The following is an 18,381-nucleotide window of genomic DNA, read 5'->3' as shown; positions in this document are numbered from 1 at the left end:
AAATACAGAGAAACTGCCAGCCCCGTGGCAATGAATCCTAATTACCTCATCAAAGGCACAGACCCTGATGGGTAGAATAAGGAAGGAGCACTGTTCCTTGGGAGCCTTTTGCAAAGGCTAGGAGGGGAAGGGCCCTTTAAGATGCCAGAGCTATGGGGGAGGGAAGAGGGGAGTTTGGGTCAGAGCACAAGGGTGGGATGCTCCTCTAGAACTGCCCAAAGATCTGAAGGAGATGGGGTGAAACAAGTCCTAGCCAAGAAGGGAGAAGGCCTGGGTTCCAGCCCTGCCCCCATTCAATGTGTGATCTTGGGCAAATCACTTTAACTTTTCCTAACTTCATTTTTCCCATCTGAAACAATAATACCACCCCTGGGTAACTGTGGTACCCAAGCTCAGATCTTATTTATACCCTTACTAGCTATGTGACTCTGGACAAGTCACTAAATCTTTCTGTCTCAGTTTCCTCATCTGTAAAATGAGGATAGTAATAGTACCTGCCTCAAAGCATTATGAGGATAAAAGAGCTTTACAAGAACCTTCATGTACTGTTTTAATGGTATCTATCTATTTATCAGAGAGAAGCTATGTGGTGCAGTGGATAGAGTACCAGGCCTAGAGTCAGAGAGACTCATCTTCATGAGTTCAAATCCAGCTTCAGACACCTACCAGCCACATGACCCTGAGTAAATCACTTCACTCTGTTTGCCTTGTTTTCCTCATCTGGAAAATGAGCTAGAAAAGGAAATGGAAAACTACTCCAGTATCTCTGCCAAGAAAACCTCACGTGGGGTCATGAAGGGCTAGACCGACTGAACGACAACAATGAAAATCTATTTATCCTCCTCCTCCTCCTCCTCCTCCTCCTCATCATCATCATCATCATCATGATGTGATGTGGGAGAATAGGTGGGAGAGTGCTTTGACAATTATAAAGCAACATGTAAGTAGGAGGAATGATAGCTTGGCCACTGGAATGAGTACAGTCCAAGAAGGAATTGAGTGGGGTTGGAGCCTTTAAAGGTGACGTGCCAAGTCTCCATTCCTAGCCAACAGGGTGAAGGGGGAACAGTAAGAGTGGCACTACTTATACACGTAATATTACCATCATCCCTTTCAACTAATCAACCAACAAGCATTTTTCAGGGCCTGCAGTGTGTCAGACATGGTGCTAGGTACTTAATAAATACTTCTCAACAATTCCTCATCCCTTTATCCCTTTCCCTTTAACTTAACTGAAACGGGAAGCAAAGAAATCAGGTTGTCATGGGGAAGGGGTCACCAGCCAGTACCATCTGGGAACCTCTGGCCAGTGCGGAGACTGAGGCTGTCCTATTGCCCTTGTGCACACTTCCTTATCTTCACTAAGCAGAGGACCAAAGCAGTGATGCAGATAATCAAAATACCATAGAGAGTCCCCCTTCCTCCTCCTCTCCCCCACAAAGTGCCTAGGATTTAGTCGCCGATACTCTATAGCACTTTAAGGTTTACAAAGCTTTTTACATATCTCTCTAAACAGCCCTGGGACGTAGGTGCTTCAGGTCTTATTACCCATCATGCTCATGTAATACAACATGCTACCTGCTGTTTTGGTGGTAATGGCCTGCTAGAACAGGCCCACCTTGCACAACCTTACCATTTTGCCAATGAAGAAACCGAGGCCCAGAGAGGGAGAGGGACTTTGCCCAAGGTCGCCCAGCAAATAAGTGGCAGTGCCATTTTCTGCTGCACCAGATGATGTCTTTGATGGTGAGATGCTTTGGATCCCTGAGGCATAGGGAGGCTGCCTGGCTGGTAGGAGACAAGGTTGGGGCATTAGGGAGGTGGCAGTGATCTGGGGGGTAGGTGTGCTCTCCGCAGGTTTCTGGGGGGAGTTGAATTAAGGTGACAGAATGATTGGTAACAATACTAACATTTCAAAGTTTTGGGCAAGCCAGGTTGAATTTGACTAGACTTTTGTTTCCCCCTCTAAGAAATGGGAGTGTAAACGTCTATTCTCTTCCCCCCGTACAACTGAGATCAGGAGGAGGAGGAGGGCGGTATGCAGAGCACATGGCACTCCCGAGGAGCAGGTCCTCTCTGAGCTCAAAGCATTATTACTCCATTAGTGGCTCGTAGGGTTGACAAATGAAGGATAATTAATATCCGTGAGGGAAACAGATGTTGAGGTAATTCACTCCCTGCTGTGCATCTGAAAAAGCATTTCCTTGGATTCCTCTAAGGTCAGGGACTTCGGGTGGGAGACTAGGCCCAAGAGCTTGGCAAGAATGCTTCAGTTCCTCATTTAGAGGGAATGGAGGGGTCAGGAAGCCAATATAGCTCATCTGATTATCTGGGCTTCCAGCCGATTCCAGGTCCTGGTGTCTCAGAGGAAACCCATCACCCTATGCCTCCCAGCTAAGAGAAACATGGGATTCTCAGATGCAAGGGTCACCCAGGGATCTTCTTATCTACCCCCGTTTCCTGGTGGGATGATACTTCACTTCTAAGGAAAAATGATTATTTCTCATCTGTAAAACAGGAATAATAACATACTCCTCATCTCAGAGGGTTCTTGTAAGGACAGTGACTTACAAACAGTGAAGCACCGTAGAAATATGTGCTAGTATTATTATTCTTTTACTAGAACCCCAATCTGATGCCATAATTATGGATTTTCTAAGGCTGTGGAAGTAGATTTCCTGCTCTCTCAGGTCCTACCATGTTGGAAAGGCTTAGAGTACAGACCCTGAAGTGGTCTGTGTATGTCAGCCAAGAACACGCCTTCCTAAGTGTGGAGAAGCTCAGAATCTGGAAGGGTGGCCGCTAGGTCATGCTTTTGACCCGGGCCCCTCACAAAAGCACCTCACAAAAAGAGGGGCTGCAACTTGTGTTGGTGGACTAAGCACGCACCCGAAGGAAGCAGTCGGTCCTTCAAGCATAATCATCAACTCCATCCTCACTGCTATTTTGTTCTCATCTTGTTTGATGGGATTCAGCTAGAAACGGTTTGAGGACAAGTAGCTATCTTGCTATTATTCATTTATATTTAATGTCCCGTGGACTGTTGTGTGGGTGGATAACAATGACTGCTTCTTCAGAACTGAATAGAAGTATTAGGATTTAATATCTTTCTCATGGGCTTTAGTGCTGGAAGGGACCTTCAGGATTATCAGTCCAACTGTCCCATTTTGTATCTGAGGAAATTGACAGAGAAGTCATAGGAAGATTAAGAGGTGACCAAGGTCCTAAAAGTAGTAATTAGCAGAGGCAGGATTCAAACCCAAGTCTTCTGATCCCAAATCTAGTGTGATTTTTCATTTACATTATACTGCTTTTCAGATGCAAGTTCCTTTACCTTAGAATTTTCTTAATTTTTGTGTGTGTCTTAAGATAGTTTGACAGCCTGCTGAAGTCTTAATGTTTTTAAATGCTAAAAATAAAATATGTAGGATTACAAAGGAAGCTAATTATATTAAAATGCAATTATCAAAACATAAAAAAAGACAGATTCAGAATCCTCAGGTTAAGAATGTCTGCTCTAAACCCCAAGCCAGCCAGCTTTCTTTCGTCTTTACTGTTCCAGCTCTTAGACCTCTCCTTAGCACAACCTCCCATCCCTTTTACTGGGAAAGATCTCCAAGGCCCAAAGGCAGTTCAAAGACAAAGGTATCTCTCCTTTCTTCAAGGGACAAGGCCTTGGCAACTGTTCTAAGATACTAACTTTTCCTGAATCAATCCTCTCCAAAGCCAAGGGGATCCTAAAGTTGTATCCCCACGGAGATATCCTTGGATGCCAGCCAGTTCTTGCCCACACCTATCCACTCACATCATCAACTCCCTCATACTCTAGCCAGATTAACTCTTTGGCTGCCATAAAAATAGGACTTGCTCTAGTCTATAATTCCCTTGTGGCTGGGAATTTCTTACCTCTTAACTAATGCAGATCCATCCTGTTGCATTGTTAAATTCAGTTCTTTCATTCATGTAAACAGAGTCTGGCTGGTGCACTTACTCTGGATTGTGCCAATACACATGAAACTCCACTGTTCCTAGAGACCCAGGCACATGGCCCATTAACAATGGCACCCACCTGTGCTCAAAGTTGAGGAAGAAGGAGAATGACGATGGCTGCCAGGCCACTTCTTTTTATGACCCCAAGAAGCTGACCCACTGCCCTGCATTGATCCCATGGCCAAGTAACTCAAGGGTTAAGATTTTTGGGATTTTTGAGGGCAAGGCCATGGGATGTGATCTGAGTGTAGACTGATTGGGTGGCTTTGCTCTGTTCTGCTGGCCAGAGCCATACTCCAATGATGAGCCACAGTCTCCACCTCTCAGAATCTTTGTCTTCTTTCAGGACTCAGCTCAGGTTCTACTTCTTCTGTGAAGCGTTCCTTGACTTCCCCGGTCTGTCTGTACTAGTTTATCTAGTATTATTTTTATTTAGGTACAAGCTGATTACTCCCAGTAGGATATATATTTCTTGAGAGCAAGGACTGCTTTTTTTTTCTTTTATCCATAGGCCTAGAACAACACCTAGCACATGTAAGACACTTAATACATGTTTGGTGAATTTAATTGAGTTATATACAAATACAGTTGTGTGTCTTTGGTTACAGGGAGACTACAGAATTCTGGAAGAGACCAACAAATCTGTAGGTCATCCTTCTGCTGGAAGGAAAAAAAGATAGCTGGGCATGGTAGTGCATTACTGTAATCTCTGCTTCTAGGGAGGCTGAGGTTGGTGGATCACATGAGCTTGGGAGTTGTGAGTTGTCATCACTTTGGGTGTCTGCAACAAGTCTGATGCCAATATGCTGAGCCCCGGGAATGGTGCTGCCTTAGGAGGTATAAAGGGCCCAGGTTGGAATAGGAGTATGTTGAAACTTTAGCTCTGATCAGTAGTGGGATTGGGCTCATGAGTGGCCACTATACTTCCCGAATAAGAAGGATAGAAAGACCTAGTCTCAGAAAGAAAGAAAGAGGGAAAAGAAAAAAAAGAAACAATCCATGGTGCATGTCCTAACATGTAAATTGGAAATCCCTATTTTGTTATTATTATTGATGATAGTTGAGTTTTATCATCAATAATACAGAATGTTAGAGATGAAAAAGACTTTGGAGACCACCAAATTCAACCTCATCCCTTTACAGAAGAGAAAACTGAGACCCAGAGAGGAGTGAATTATCCAAGGTCACAGAGTTAGTGGCAGAACCAGGACAACAATGTAGGTCTTCTAATCCAATACCCTTTCCATATTTCACTGGACTATCACAGCACAGAGACAGTACATATTTGCTGGAATGCATCTCTAGAAAGCTCAAATTAAAATACATCTTACCTGGAAATGTTAAATGTTAAAATGTTACCTGGAAGTTTACTCTCCAACCCTCTCCCATAAGCACAGGCAGCAATAGGGGCTGGAAGATCAGATTATCTGCCAAGGAACAAGACCTGGAGCAGAGCAATCTCAGTGGGGAGAGATTCAGAGACAAGCCTTTAGTGTGGCAGTAATGATGATGATGATGATAATAATGGTAAATTGGCATTTACATAGCTCTTTAAGGTTTTCAAAGTATGTTTCAAATAGGTATTATCACATTTGAGCCTCACAGAAGCCCTGTGAAGTAGGAGGCATATTAACTATCGAGTGACTTGCCTGTGGCCAGTAAAAATAGACAAGGTTTGAACCCAGGCTGTGATATTCATGAGGGCCCTCAATAGGACCACTCCTAAATTATAGGAAAGCCCAGCTAGCCAGGTCCACTACAGGGTGAACAGTAGCAGCCACTTCCTGCTGGGTTCTCATCTTTTCCTTCCCCTCTGGCACAGAGCCAGGGCCCCAGGGTGGGCTATAAATCGGATTTATTGACCCAACCTGAAAGCTGCACCCACTCAGGCCGTGAGTAAGTCTTAAATTTCATCGGGTGATAAATACCAGGGGAGAATCAATTTGGTATGAAAGCTAATTAGCTGGCGAGCTGTGGCATCTATCTTAGCCTGATGCTTCTTAGAGGGGACTAGGTCGTTCAGTTATGAAGAAAGGGGGAAGCCAGGGATGAATGGGTCAGTCATCTGGCCTTTTCCAGAGAGCTGGGAGGGGAGAAAGGGAAAGGCCTCAAGATAAATTCTGCATTCCTTATCTGGATTTTATTCTTCAGAGAGGGGAGGGATTAAAGGAAAAGCCTAGGTTACTGGGAGAGGGTGTTTGAAGTTAAAGAAACAAAGTTAGTTAGCCTCAACATAATTTCATTTGTAGAAATAAGGAAATGGGATAAGCTGCATTGTTTTAATAGGAAAAATAGGCTTGCTTCCTCTTCTGTAGAGAGGAGTGGATTAGATTGATTCTAATGTCCCATCCAGTTCTAAATCCTACAAAATAAGGAAGTAAGGAGTCTAGGGTTATTTTTTGGAGAAATAAAGATGTGGAATAGTCCTCACAAGTCCTTCTCCTAGTCAAGCTTTGGTGATGATGGAAAACCTGGAGATGTGCTAGTTCCTTCTGTCTACTCCAGCGTCCCTACCTAGCATTTCTCTGAAGAAGAGATGGGATGGAGTGCTCCACAGAAAAAGCACCCAGCCCCTGGAAGGCCTGGCGAGTAGTGAGGTGGCCCTATGTTGATCTCTTCTCTACTATCTGGATGCAGCAGGCCAACATGGGGAATTTAGCATGTTAGTATTGAAAGATGATAAAGATAGAGTGGAATCAAAAATAAAATGCTAATTGATATTTGGATATAGGATCTTAGGTCTCCTTTTGCTATTCTTGTTCTTCAGAAAGATTCTTTTTCCTCCTGCTTCTGCTCCTTCTCCTCTTCCTTCATTCAGTTTAACTCAGCAAGAATTTTTATGCACCTGCTATGTGTATATATATATATATATATATATATATATATATATATATATATATATATATATATATATATATATATATACACACATATATATGTATATATGTATATGCAAAGCCCTGGAAATACAAAGACAAAAATTAAAAATGGCCCTTGCCTTCAAGTTGCTTATGTTACACTGGAAGATAAAACATGTGAATATATAAATAAGTAAAAGATAATTTGAGGAGGGAGAGAGAGCTAACAACCAGGAGTTTCAAGGAAAGCTTTCCCAGGAGATGGGACATGAATTGAACTCTGAAGGAAATGAGTGCTTCTGTGAGGTGAAAGTGAGGGTGGAATGCATCATAAATTTCTAATAACAATGATTTAGCCAGTTAATTAGATGTACTTATTAGGCACCTTACTTCAAGGACCCATGATTCCATAGTTGTGGCCTCTCTCTCCACTGATGCATATCATAGCCCTTCTATGGTTTATGAGTTAACATGATGCAAGTGGAAAAAGCAGTCAATCTGGAGTTGGAAGACCTGGCTTCAGATCTCAGCTCTGCCACTTACTGTCTCTGTGACTTTGGGCAAGTCACTTAACTTCTCTCAGTTTCCTCAGTTAACTTCAGCCTCAGTTTCCTCATCTGTAAAATGAGGGGGCTGGACTAGGTAACTCTAAACTCTTGTCACTCTAAGTACATACTAGAAGGCAATAAGTTGTTTCAATCACAATAATTCATTATCCAGTGGCCAGCCTTCTAGTGCTAAGCTTTTCCACACTTGATTCAATTGCCCTTCAGATAACAAGACCCACAGGTAGGCCAAACTCTAGGTCCACAATGAAACTTTCCCAACTTGGAAGGATCTGCTAGAGGTTGCAGTTCACTAGTACAGACTTTATGACCCTACAGCCATTGTTACCAGGCTATGGTGAGACATCAGATGACATAAAATATTTCCCATTTGTCTAGCTTTGCAAGGTATAACATTGTGAGATTGTTAGTATAGGGATTATTGTCTCCATTCTATATGTTGGGAAAATGTGACTCAAAGTGGTGAACTGTCTTGTCCATGATGACATGGCTACTGTCAGAACTGGGATTTAAACAGATTTTCTAAGTCCAAATCTAATGCTTTTTTCAGTACACCATGGTGCCTTTGCGCGCACGCACGCACACACACACACACACACAGACTTCCACTTATATCACACTTGAAGGTTTACAGATTGTTTGTAATTCAACAATAATTCAATACTAATAATCTCCAGTATTTGTATAGCAGTTTAGGCTTTTTGAGTCTGAAAGAGGAATCCAAACATATTTTCTAAAGTGAGATCAAAGGTAGCTGATACTCAGACTGGAAGCGTGCATTTCCTGCACCTGCTTTTGGGTCTCTTCATAGTGATAACTTAAATGGTCACTCAGGACTACATGAGACTGTCCAGATTATAGCATGAGGGTACAGTAGCAGCCGGCTGACCTGATCTGAATAGGACAGTTCACAGTGGTAACATCTCAATTCACAGGGGACCAGAAATAGGAGGATTCTTCAGGGGGGAAAGTATTCAGTTATCACAGCAGCTTGCATGATAGTCCAAGAATATAGGAAATAAAGGGAGGAGACAGGTCTGGAGTCCAGAAGAATAGGTCAGGAGCATGGAAATGATGGGATCCAAGGAGCAAACAGGAAAACATGGTGTGAGGTCAAGTAGGTTCCAGAAACCATGTGTTTAAACAGGCTTGATGTTTTACTGGGAGTTCATATACAATTTGATTCAACAGGGGGAAGGTACCGGGGTCCTTTTCTCATGCAGTACAAACTCTGCTCTTCTGTATTAGCTTCAAATGGTGGATGGCTTCCAGAATTGTGGACAGCTCTCAGGACTCTGGATAGATCTCAGCACTGTGGACAGTTCCCAGAGGCTAGTGTTTCCTACATGGAAAATAGCTCCATCTGAGCTTACTGACAGTGGAAAGATTTGGCCCAGTCTTGTCCCCAGAGGCTCCTAGGGGGAAGTCTAAAGCCTGAGGGTACCTCAGAGCCATCAGATGCCTGTTATCGTCAATCGGTCAACAAATATTTGGGCAGCACCTTCTTCATAGAATGATAAAGTGGAGAAAACACTGGTCTGGGACTTAGAAAACTATCCTCTCCTCTGTCACTCATTCACTATACATTAAGCAATTCTCTTTTCCCTCTCTGGAGCTCTGTTTTCTCTGTAAAATGAGGGGTATAGGTGGTCCTGAAGGTCCCTTACAAGAGTGTCATTTTGTGTTTTAAGTTCTAAGGGCCTTTCCAAATCTTATATTCTATGTTCTGTGTTATAAAGATCCTACCAGACCCAACATCCCAACTCAGTGTTCAAAGGACCATCCCAAATTTGTCATATTCTGTGCTTAGGACCCTTTTAGCTCAAACAGTCTGTATATTCCTAGGGCCTTCCCAGCTTCATCATTTTTTGTTCTGTGTTATTTTACAGCTCTAATATCTATTTTGTGTCTCTCATTTCACATGCTTAGTATCGTATGAGTAGTGTAGACAATAAGAGCTCTGAGGAGAGAAAGAAGTCAATTCCACTAGATTTTAAATCCATTTTAGCCCCAGGCCTTGATTTTTGGGTGTGTGTATGGATTTTGTGGAAATATACATTGAGAGTGGAGGATAAGAAACTCCATCTCTTCTGGATTCACGTCTCATTGGACTGATACTTGATGCATTGGTTCTGACCCATATGTAGTACTTCTCCAGTCTGTCACTCTGGGTCTCCTATCCCCCTTCTCTCCTCTTTCTTTAGGTGGTCAAGGTGGTTGGCAGCAACATCTCTCACAAGCTCCGCCTATCCCGAGTGAAGCCCACAGATGAGGGGACCTACGAGTGCAGAGTGATTGATTTCAGTGATGGCAAGGCCCGGCACCACAAGGTCAAAGCCTACCTTCGGGTGGACCCTGGCGAGAACTCCGTCCTTCATCACCATGGTCATGGCCCCTCCCCTCCACTTGCAGGATACCCCGCTATTGGGGGGGCAGCCTGCAGCTCCTGCCCCACCCCCACCACCCCCCAAGCCAGGCAAGGAGCTGAAGAAGCGGTCAGTAGATGCTGCCTGTGCTCTGTAGACTGACACTCCTTCATTCCCCTCACCCACCCACCCTACCCTGGTGGCTCAGTGAGAGTGGGAGGGTCACTCCTTCCCCAGTCTCTCTGCCTTTCTTTCTTCCCTTCCCTCCTCCCTCCACTGTACAGAGTGCATGAGGAGCAGGGTCTGGGCAGAGAAGTGCCCTGGATCCAGACGCCACTGAATTGATGTTGGCCCAATTGGGCCCTTGTGTGTCCCCCAGCAGTGGCCCTTGTTGCTCTCCCCATGCTCAGCATGTGAGCCCCCGTATCCTTCCTTCAGCCAGTTTCCTCCTCTATAAAATGACGCAGTTGGACTAAATGATCTCCAAGGTCCCTTTCTGCTCTAAACCCTGTTCTCCTATGGCCATCGCTTTTTCAGGTTCTTCTAGGAGTGGAGAGGGGTGAGTGGGTGGTATGGGACTGGGGGCTTTGGAGGCTGGCAAGAAAAAGACATTATAGGAATTCTGAAGCTGTGGCCATCAGAAATTGGGGGTGGGGTGGGAGTAGGCTGTTCCTATGCCACAAGGTCTAATCTCTCCACACCTAGGGGTCCATGCAATGCGCTGTCACATTGCCAGCTTTGGTGAAGTCCTGTGTTTTGCTCCTCTCTTTGGGCCTAGGCCCAAAGATCTAGCTCACTCTTGCTTTGATCATTGCCCCGGGCACACTCTATTCCCCTTACCATCCAGTTTCATTGCTGTGCCAGGATCTGGCCATGCTAAACAAGCAGCTGGTCCCACTACCCACATTTGTATATTGTAAATAGCCCAGATGAATGTTCTTTCCTTTGATGTGTATGTGTGTGTAGGGAGGTCAGGGGAGAGGGGGCAGCAGGAGAGGAGAGGTTATTATGAAAAGTCTCCCCCTTCAGTAGGGCTAGAACAGGTTTGAAGGGACCCCAAACTGGGAACCCCTGGCTCCTATAGAATTGCAGACCCCTCTGAAAGCCTGGCCCCAGCAAGGAAGATCCCTGCTGTCTAGATGGGCCCAGGACTGAGGTGGGTGGGAAAGGGCTGTGAACAGTCTTTATATCTTTATAGTTTGTATTTCTGTGGTTCCTTTCATCCCAAGCCTTCCAAGTAAGCTATTATTCCCTTTCTTATTCTTGGAAGAACCTAGAATCAAACCCCAGGAGCCCCCTTATTTTTCAGGGCTCATTTCTGGACCCTCCTCCCTTTGCCACCTTCCTCTCCCCTCCATGCAAAGTTTTGCACCAGCAGGGGCCCCACCTTCCCAACCTCACTTCACTTCACCCTGAGGTTTCTCCCAGAAGGCCCCCCCCCCTCTTCCTGTCAACCTCACAAACTCCAGGGCCTGTTCTGATCCAATGCAGCTGAGTCCACCTCTCTGAGGGGATCCTCTAGGGCCCAGTGACAACTCTGCCCAAGGCCCGATCCCTTTCTCATACCCACACTTGCATCATCTTGTCCTTTTTACCCCTCTGCCCCACAAGGATTTGTAAATATTTCTAATGGGCCAAACCCTCCTCCCCCACTCCTCCCATAGACACACACACACACACACACACACAACACACACACACACACACACGGTTCTGCCCTGGCCACTGCCTGACTGAAGCGGGAACATAGTGAGAAGGGAGTGGGCAAAGGTTCCTTGGGTAGATACCCTCACAAGTCTTTTGCATCAATACAGAAGGGTGTGACCACAGGTTATAACACTGGGGGCTTAGCAACTGTTGGGCCCTCTTCATATCCACATGATCCAATCTGTGATTATCAGCCTTGCTGAAGTGAATAAAGCTGTTTAAATGAACTTCTGGTTGAGTGTCTTTCTGTGATAGGAGCCAATCATTCATTCATTCAGTCAGTCAGTCAATCAGCAAACATTTTAAATCGCCCACTAAGTGCCAGGTGCTGGGAATGCAAAGCCAAAAGCTACACAGATAGGAAATACCCCTCATTTTCTACCCTGCCACTGGGAGTTAAACTTGACTTCATTCACTCATTCAAGGCCCACTAGACTTTGGAGTTGACAAGAGAAGGAACAGTCTCTCTGCTTTGGGAGCTCAAGAGTCTGGATAGAGAGAAAGAACTCAAGTTTTTACAGGGACAATACAGTAGATTATACTACAAACACTTATTCAACACCTACTGTACACAGATCATTATGCCTAGTTCTGCAGAAAATTGAAAATTTATACAAGACAAGGTCTCTGCCCATCATTCACAGATCACTACTTTTCTGTTATCTAAGATGAATTGTACTAAGATGAATTGTACTAACTGGAAGCCCTATTAGATAAATCATTCTTTTGTGATGTGCAGTTTGAGCTAGACTTTGGATGGGAAATTGGGAGTGGATCATTAGTGTTGGGAACAAGTGGGACATGAGGTTGGAAAAGTAAGTTGGGGCCAGGGCACAGAGGACCATGGACCTTTATTCTGCAAGCAGTGAGGAGTCACTGGATTTGGGGTCCTAGGACCTGGCTCATGTGATCATGTGATCTTAAACAAGTCACTTGACTCTATGGGCCACAGTTTTCTCATCTGTGAAAATAAAGGGCTTGGACTAGAGGATGTCCAGGGGGCTCATTCAGGTCTAGAACCTATATTCCTTAGGGTCTTGAGCAAGGGAGAGATGTGATAAGAATTGTCCAACTATCTGTTGGACCTGTACAGGGTAGATTGAGGAAGATATAGGAAATCAGTTGGGGAAGTGTCATAATAGTTTGGGTATCAGGTATTAATTGATGGCTTGGTGACTGGAGGCTTCGTGGGGTATTTGAGTTGAGAGATAGCTAAGAGAATGGAGGCAGCTCATGAGAAACTTTCAGTGGAGGCTGAAGGACCACTTTTCAGGAAGCTTCACAGAAGAGTCCCTGTGATAAGGGTTGGACTAGATCACCTCTGAGGGTCTCTCTCATGGACCTAACAACAAGGCTTCTGAAAAGCAAGGTCTAGAGGGAGGAAGTAGCAGGACATTCAGATGAACCCTAACCCCACTCATTTTTCCTTAGATTTGGAGTCAAAGCACTTGGGTTTGAATTCTGACTGCTGTTTTTTCCCTTTGTGACCTTGTGCAAATCATCTCTCTCTCTTCTGGAATTTAGTTTTCTCATCTGGAAAAAAAGGGAAAAGGAAAGGGTTGAACTAGATAATTTCTAAGGTTCCTAGAAACCTTACAGTTTCTCTGCTAATGAGCCTATATATCCAACTGTTGGGAAATGAAGGATGGAGGCTACCAGCCTGGGCCAGGACTGTAAGGGATTTTGAGTCTGCTAGCCCTCCTGGCCTTGGAGTGGTATCCCCTTCTGTCTCCTAGGTTGGGTTTAAAAAAAAAAAGGATTTTATCAGAAGCTATGGGAAAGAAGGGAAAATAGGACAAACCCAGGGCTTTAAATTTCCAATTTACAGAGCTCAGGGACCCAACACTAAAATGTTCTCAATCTAGCCATGGAAGGGAGGGGTGTGGTTTCTAGGTTAACCAGTCTTGCTTCTGGATGACCCCAACACGACTGCCTCTTGTGCAAGAAGAAGGCTCTGTGATTGGCCAAACCCAACTCCTCCATCACCTACTTTAAAGCTGATGTCCTTTCTGGCTTCTTCACTGGCTCTCATCTAACTGGCAGGGCTGAGATGAACTGGATGTGTTTAGATTAGAGAATAGGAGATTCAAAGCGTGTATAGATAGAATCTTTGGATTTTAGAGCCAGAAGGAATCTTAAAGATCACCTCATCCCACTATCTCATTTGACAAAGGAGAAAAATGAGACCCAGAAATGAGAAATGACTTCTCAGTCACACAGCTATTAAGTGGCAGAGGTGTTAAAAGTCTCTTACTCCGAATCCACTAAGCCAGAGATATCAAACACCCCACCTGTGGGCCCACAACACTTCCAAGTGCCGTGAGAAGCAGATGGAAATGTAATTGGGAAATATTTAACAAAATAAATAAAAATACAATAAAACATAGATAACATTACATTTTAAAAACATGTCAGTGTGCAGCCTGGAAAAGACCCTTATGTTCAGATTAGTGGCCCTATTTCTATTTGAGTTTGACACCACTGATCCACACCACAGCACCATTCCCTGGCCAGTGCCTTGCCTTCTGCTTGCTCCCCCTTTCTTGTGAGCCCTGGGACGGTGGGGGAGACACTGTATTGAGCCGGGGCCTATGGCCCAGGGTGCTGCTGCTCAGGTTCCAGACATAAGAGTATTGACAATTCATGTGCCTCTATTACAGTAGAATGTAAGTTTTTTGAGGTCAAATAATGACCACTGGGGCTTTGTCATCCCCAGTGTCTGGCAGAGCTCTTGGCCACATAATGAGCACTCAAAAATGCTTAGTGAATTGATGTGAAGGTTTATAGAACACTTTCCTTATAATTGCCTGGGGAGGCAGGTCATGCAAGGATTACTTTTTTTTTCCATAAGAGGATTATTATTCCCATTTTTCAGTGGAAGAAACTGAGGCACAGAGATGAATGGCTTGCCCCAAATCACCCAGCTAGTGAGTGTCTCCCAGGTCTCTTCACGCCAAGTCCAGAACACTTTCTGTCCCACCCCATGTCCAGACTCTGTTAGATCCTAGTAAGGGTTGTTAGCTTGTCATCTAACCTCAATTTACTGATGAAAAATCTGAGGTCCCAAAGAGCGAAGGTCACACTACTAAGTGACCCATCCCTTATCTTCTATTCCTTCCTCTATTCCTCTCTCTTTCTAGAAATAGCCAATCCAAACCTTGGATATTTCTACCTCTGCACCTTTGTTTTAGAGGCAATTCATGGATAGGGCTCTGGATTTAAGTCACAAAGACCTGAGTTCAGATCTGACCCCAAGACAAGGCACTAGCAGTGTGACTCTGGGCAAGTCACTTAACCTCAGTTTCCTCAGATGTAAAATGGACTTAATAATAGCACCTACCTCCCAGGGTTGTTGTAAGTATCAAAAGAGATAATATTTGTAATGTACCTAGCACAGTGCCTGGCACAAAGCAGGTGCTTACTAAATATTTGTTTCTTTCCTTCCTTTGCCCTCCTCCTCCTCCTCAGCCTATTGCAATCTTCCCTGTCCATCCTTCGAGGCCTAGGTTATTCATCTGCAAACTAGTTATTTTAAATGCTTTATGATACTCTTTTTTATGCCCCCAATGGCTGCCCAATAACCTCCTCCAGCCATCCCTCATTGCAAAGAGAAACAATAAAACAAAACCAATGATAAAGGGATTTCATCTGAAAGGATGGTCAGTGTTGGCACCCTTCCTAATCTGACTCTCATCTTCCAGTCCCTCCCTTGTCCAATCCTCCATACAGACACCAAATTGATATTCCTAAAGCACTGGTCTGACCATGGCACTTCCCAGCTCAAGGAGCTTCTGAGGCTCCCTATTACCATTAGGATAAAATATAAACTCATTAGTTTGGCACTTCCGGCCTTTCGTAATCTGGCCCCAGCCTATCTTTCTGAGCTTTCTGTTACACCTCTCTCCTGCATACGCTTGGTGTTCCAGCCCAACGCTCCCACTTAATTGTTTCATTCATCACTGAACCTCATCCTCCAGGCCTTTTACATGGTCTGCCACAACTGACTATCATGCCCTTCTCACTTATACCACTGAGAATCTCTAGCCTCCTGCTAAGACAGATGGGGAGTTTGGGTTTCATTTTGAAATGCCCTGTGGCCTTTGAATCTTTAGAACCTTGGATCTTGTTTGGAGCACCCTGACCCCTGTCTGGTCTACGAAAGAGTTTAAAGGGTGGAAGGTTAAAATCGGGGCTATTTTCACTGTAACCTCTACATGGAACTTCCAATTTAATCAACAAAGGTACTGGGAATAATTCTGAAAGTCTGGCATCTTTCTAGTTATGGTGGTTATTGTGTTGATTTTCCACCAGCCTCGTGACAAATAATTTTGTTAAGCAGCCTTAGTTTTTAATCTTCTGTCATCCTCAGGCATCTTTTGCTTTTTTGCATTATCGAAGCGATGCAGGGGTAAAGATTTGGTTAATTAGTAATCCATCCTTGCGTGAGCTTTCCTTGAAAACATTCTGGATCTGGATGGACAAAAGGCTTCCTGAGCCCAAAGCTAAGATGTGTAGGGAGAAGGAAGTGGAGCGAGTGATTAGGGTTTTCTGTTCTGATTAAGTATTGATTCTTGGAGAGGTCAAATCTAGAAACTAATCTGCCTTCAGTTTGATGGGGGCTGTGGTCTCTGACCTTAGCCTGATGAAACTGACACATCCTATCCCAGTGAAGCTGACCCTCAAGCTAGGAGGAGGACCACAGAATTTAGAGTGTCAAAGAATCTTTGAGGTTGCCGAGACCAGACCCTTCACTTTACAGAGGGTTGGAACTAAGGCTTAGAAAGAAAAAGTGACTAACCCAAGGGGACACAGGTAATAAGAAATGGGGATGAAATTTAAACCCGGGCACTCTGACTTCACATACAACACTCTTGAATGGCTCAGCCCTAAAACTTCACTGGTGAAGGATATTGGAGTTTTTTTGCTTTAATTATAGAATGCTGGCCCTAGAGGAAATTGTATTGAGACAGTGAGGTGGTGCAGTGGATAGGGCACTGGGCCTGGAGACAGTATGAGCTAGTTCGAATCTGGCCTTATGCCCTTGTGGGACCTTGGGCATCACTTAATCTCTGTCTGCACAAGTTTCCTTAGATGTGAAATGGGGGTTAATAATGACACTTACCTCCTAGGCTTGTTGTGAGGATTAAAGACATGATATTTGTAAAGCATATGACACATAGTAGGCACTATGAAATGCTATTATTGTTGCTGTAGAAAGATCGCTGGATTGTGGTGTGTGTGTGTGTGTGTGTGTGTGTGTGTGTGTGTGTGTGTGTGTGTGTAAATGGAATAAGTATTGCACCATTCAAGACCTGAATTCAAATACTTGCTCTGCAGTTCACTAGCTATACAACTGTGGGCAAAACTCTTCAGTTTCCTCCTCTGTAAAACGAGGACTTTGGACTAGGAGAATCTCTAAGGTCTGAGTGTGTATGTGTGTTTTAAAGGTAATTCTCAATTTATTTTGTCCTTTTACAAAACTACATAGGATCATTATGTTCATGATTGTGTATGTGAAAAGGGGTCTCACCTCTTTCTTTAAAAATCAGTTATTTCAAACCAGTATCTCCTGATACTGAATGTGAAGACAGAAGACCTTGGTTTGAATCCTGGCTCTGGCATTTATTATCTGTGTGATGCTGGGAAAAATTACTTAGCTTCTCTGACTCTTGGTATCCTCTTCTGTAAAATGAGAGGCTTGGCCAAGATGAACTCTGAGGTCCCCTCCCACTCAGAATAGATGATCCTGTGATTCTAAATGTCCTCCATTAATCACAGAAAAAACCCCATGATAAATATAAATGAAAATATAAGTTAGAAATATGAATGAAAAATATGATAAATATAAATAAATATGAATAAAAGCTCTTTGAAAACTATGAGGTACTAGAAAGGTGCAAGGTGTAATTATTTTCCTTGGCCTTCGGGCCATAGATTTCAAGAATTGGGCTGAAACTAAAATGTTAAGATTATGGAATATCAAAACTCTAAGCACTTTAGAACACTAAATGTCATAACTGGATAGGACCTCATAACATCATTTTCCTAATTCCAAGTCTACTATGACAATCTATATCCCTGAGCTATTATATACATTCCCTTGGGATCATAGACCATAGTCCCAGGAAGGGACCTCAGAAGCCATCCCAGCTCCTCTCCTTATACAGATTAGGAAACTGAGGCCCTAATCATTAACACAACTAATTAGGAGTTGACTGTGACTGCCATTTACCCATCCTGCCCTGGGTTCCTGATGGGAGAGAGTTCTCAATCTCTAGTCCATACTTAGACCTAGAATGTTGCTCTCCTCCCATCTTCATGTGGTATCATCCCATGTACACCTGTCTCCCAACTCCCCGTCTCCCTTTCTACTTCTAGCTCTAGGAATAGTAATCAAATCAACACTAGTCCTCCTGGGAAGAACATAGCAACTACTTGGCTCCACTTGCCATCCCAGTGACTTCCTGGACCAACTCCCCTTCCTCATCTATTACTCCTCTATATGTATCATTTTATCCTTTTAGAATGCAAACTCCTTAAGGCTCTACTTGCATTCCCAGTGCTTAGCACAGAACCTAGCACACAGTAAGTACTTCAAAAATGGCTTTTCATTCATTTATTCACTTACCCCTCCCCCCAAACAGAGGTGAACAAAATCAACAAACAGGTATGAAGGGTTTACTGTGTGCGGGGTCTTGGGCTAAATACCCTAAGCTCTTTGGACTAAATGTATTAATAGCACATGAATAATGCATGTTTGATATATTACATTAAATGTAATAAATGTATTATATAATAATATGTAAGAAAAAGTATTAATTAGAACTGCTCCAAAATGGAAAGAGCAGGAATGGGTAGTGAGTTCCCCATCATTGGGTATCTACAAGCAGAGGC

The 18,381-nt window shown here is 43.8% G+C and overlaps 1 protein-coding gene across 1 annotated transcript in view; it reads left to right on the top strand.

The window, feature by feature from the left end:
- VSTM2L (V-set and transmembrane domain containing 2 like) overlaps positions 1-11,714 on the top strand; it is an 83,131-nt gene extending 71,417 nt beyond the window's left edge. Inside the window, 2 exon segments of the mRNA XM_020990758.2 lie at positions 9,619-9,813; positions 9,815-11,714. Of these exon segments, the coding sequence (XP_020846417.1) occupies positions 9,619-9,813; positions 9,815-9,937 (318 nt within the window). The 3' untranslated portion in view covers positions 9,938-11,714.
- Positions 11,715-18,381: the final 6,667 nt, after the last annotated feature.

Source organism: Phascolarctos cinereus, unplaced genomic scaffold (assembly GCF_003287225.1).
Source record: "Phascolarctos cinereus isolate Bilbo 61053 unplaced genomic scaffold, phaCin_HiC Scaffold_2;HRSCAF=192, whole genome shotgun sequence".
Taxonomy (NCBI): domain Eukaryota; kingdom Metazoa; phylum Chordata; class Mammalia; order Diprotodontia; family Phascolarctidae; genus Phascolarctos; species Phascolarctos cinereus.
The sequence above is the reverse complement of the archived record's forward strand: the minus strand, read 5'-3'. Positions and strand labels throughout refer to the sequence as shown.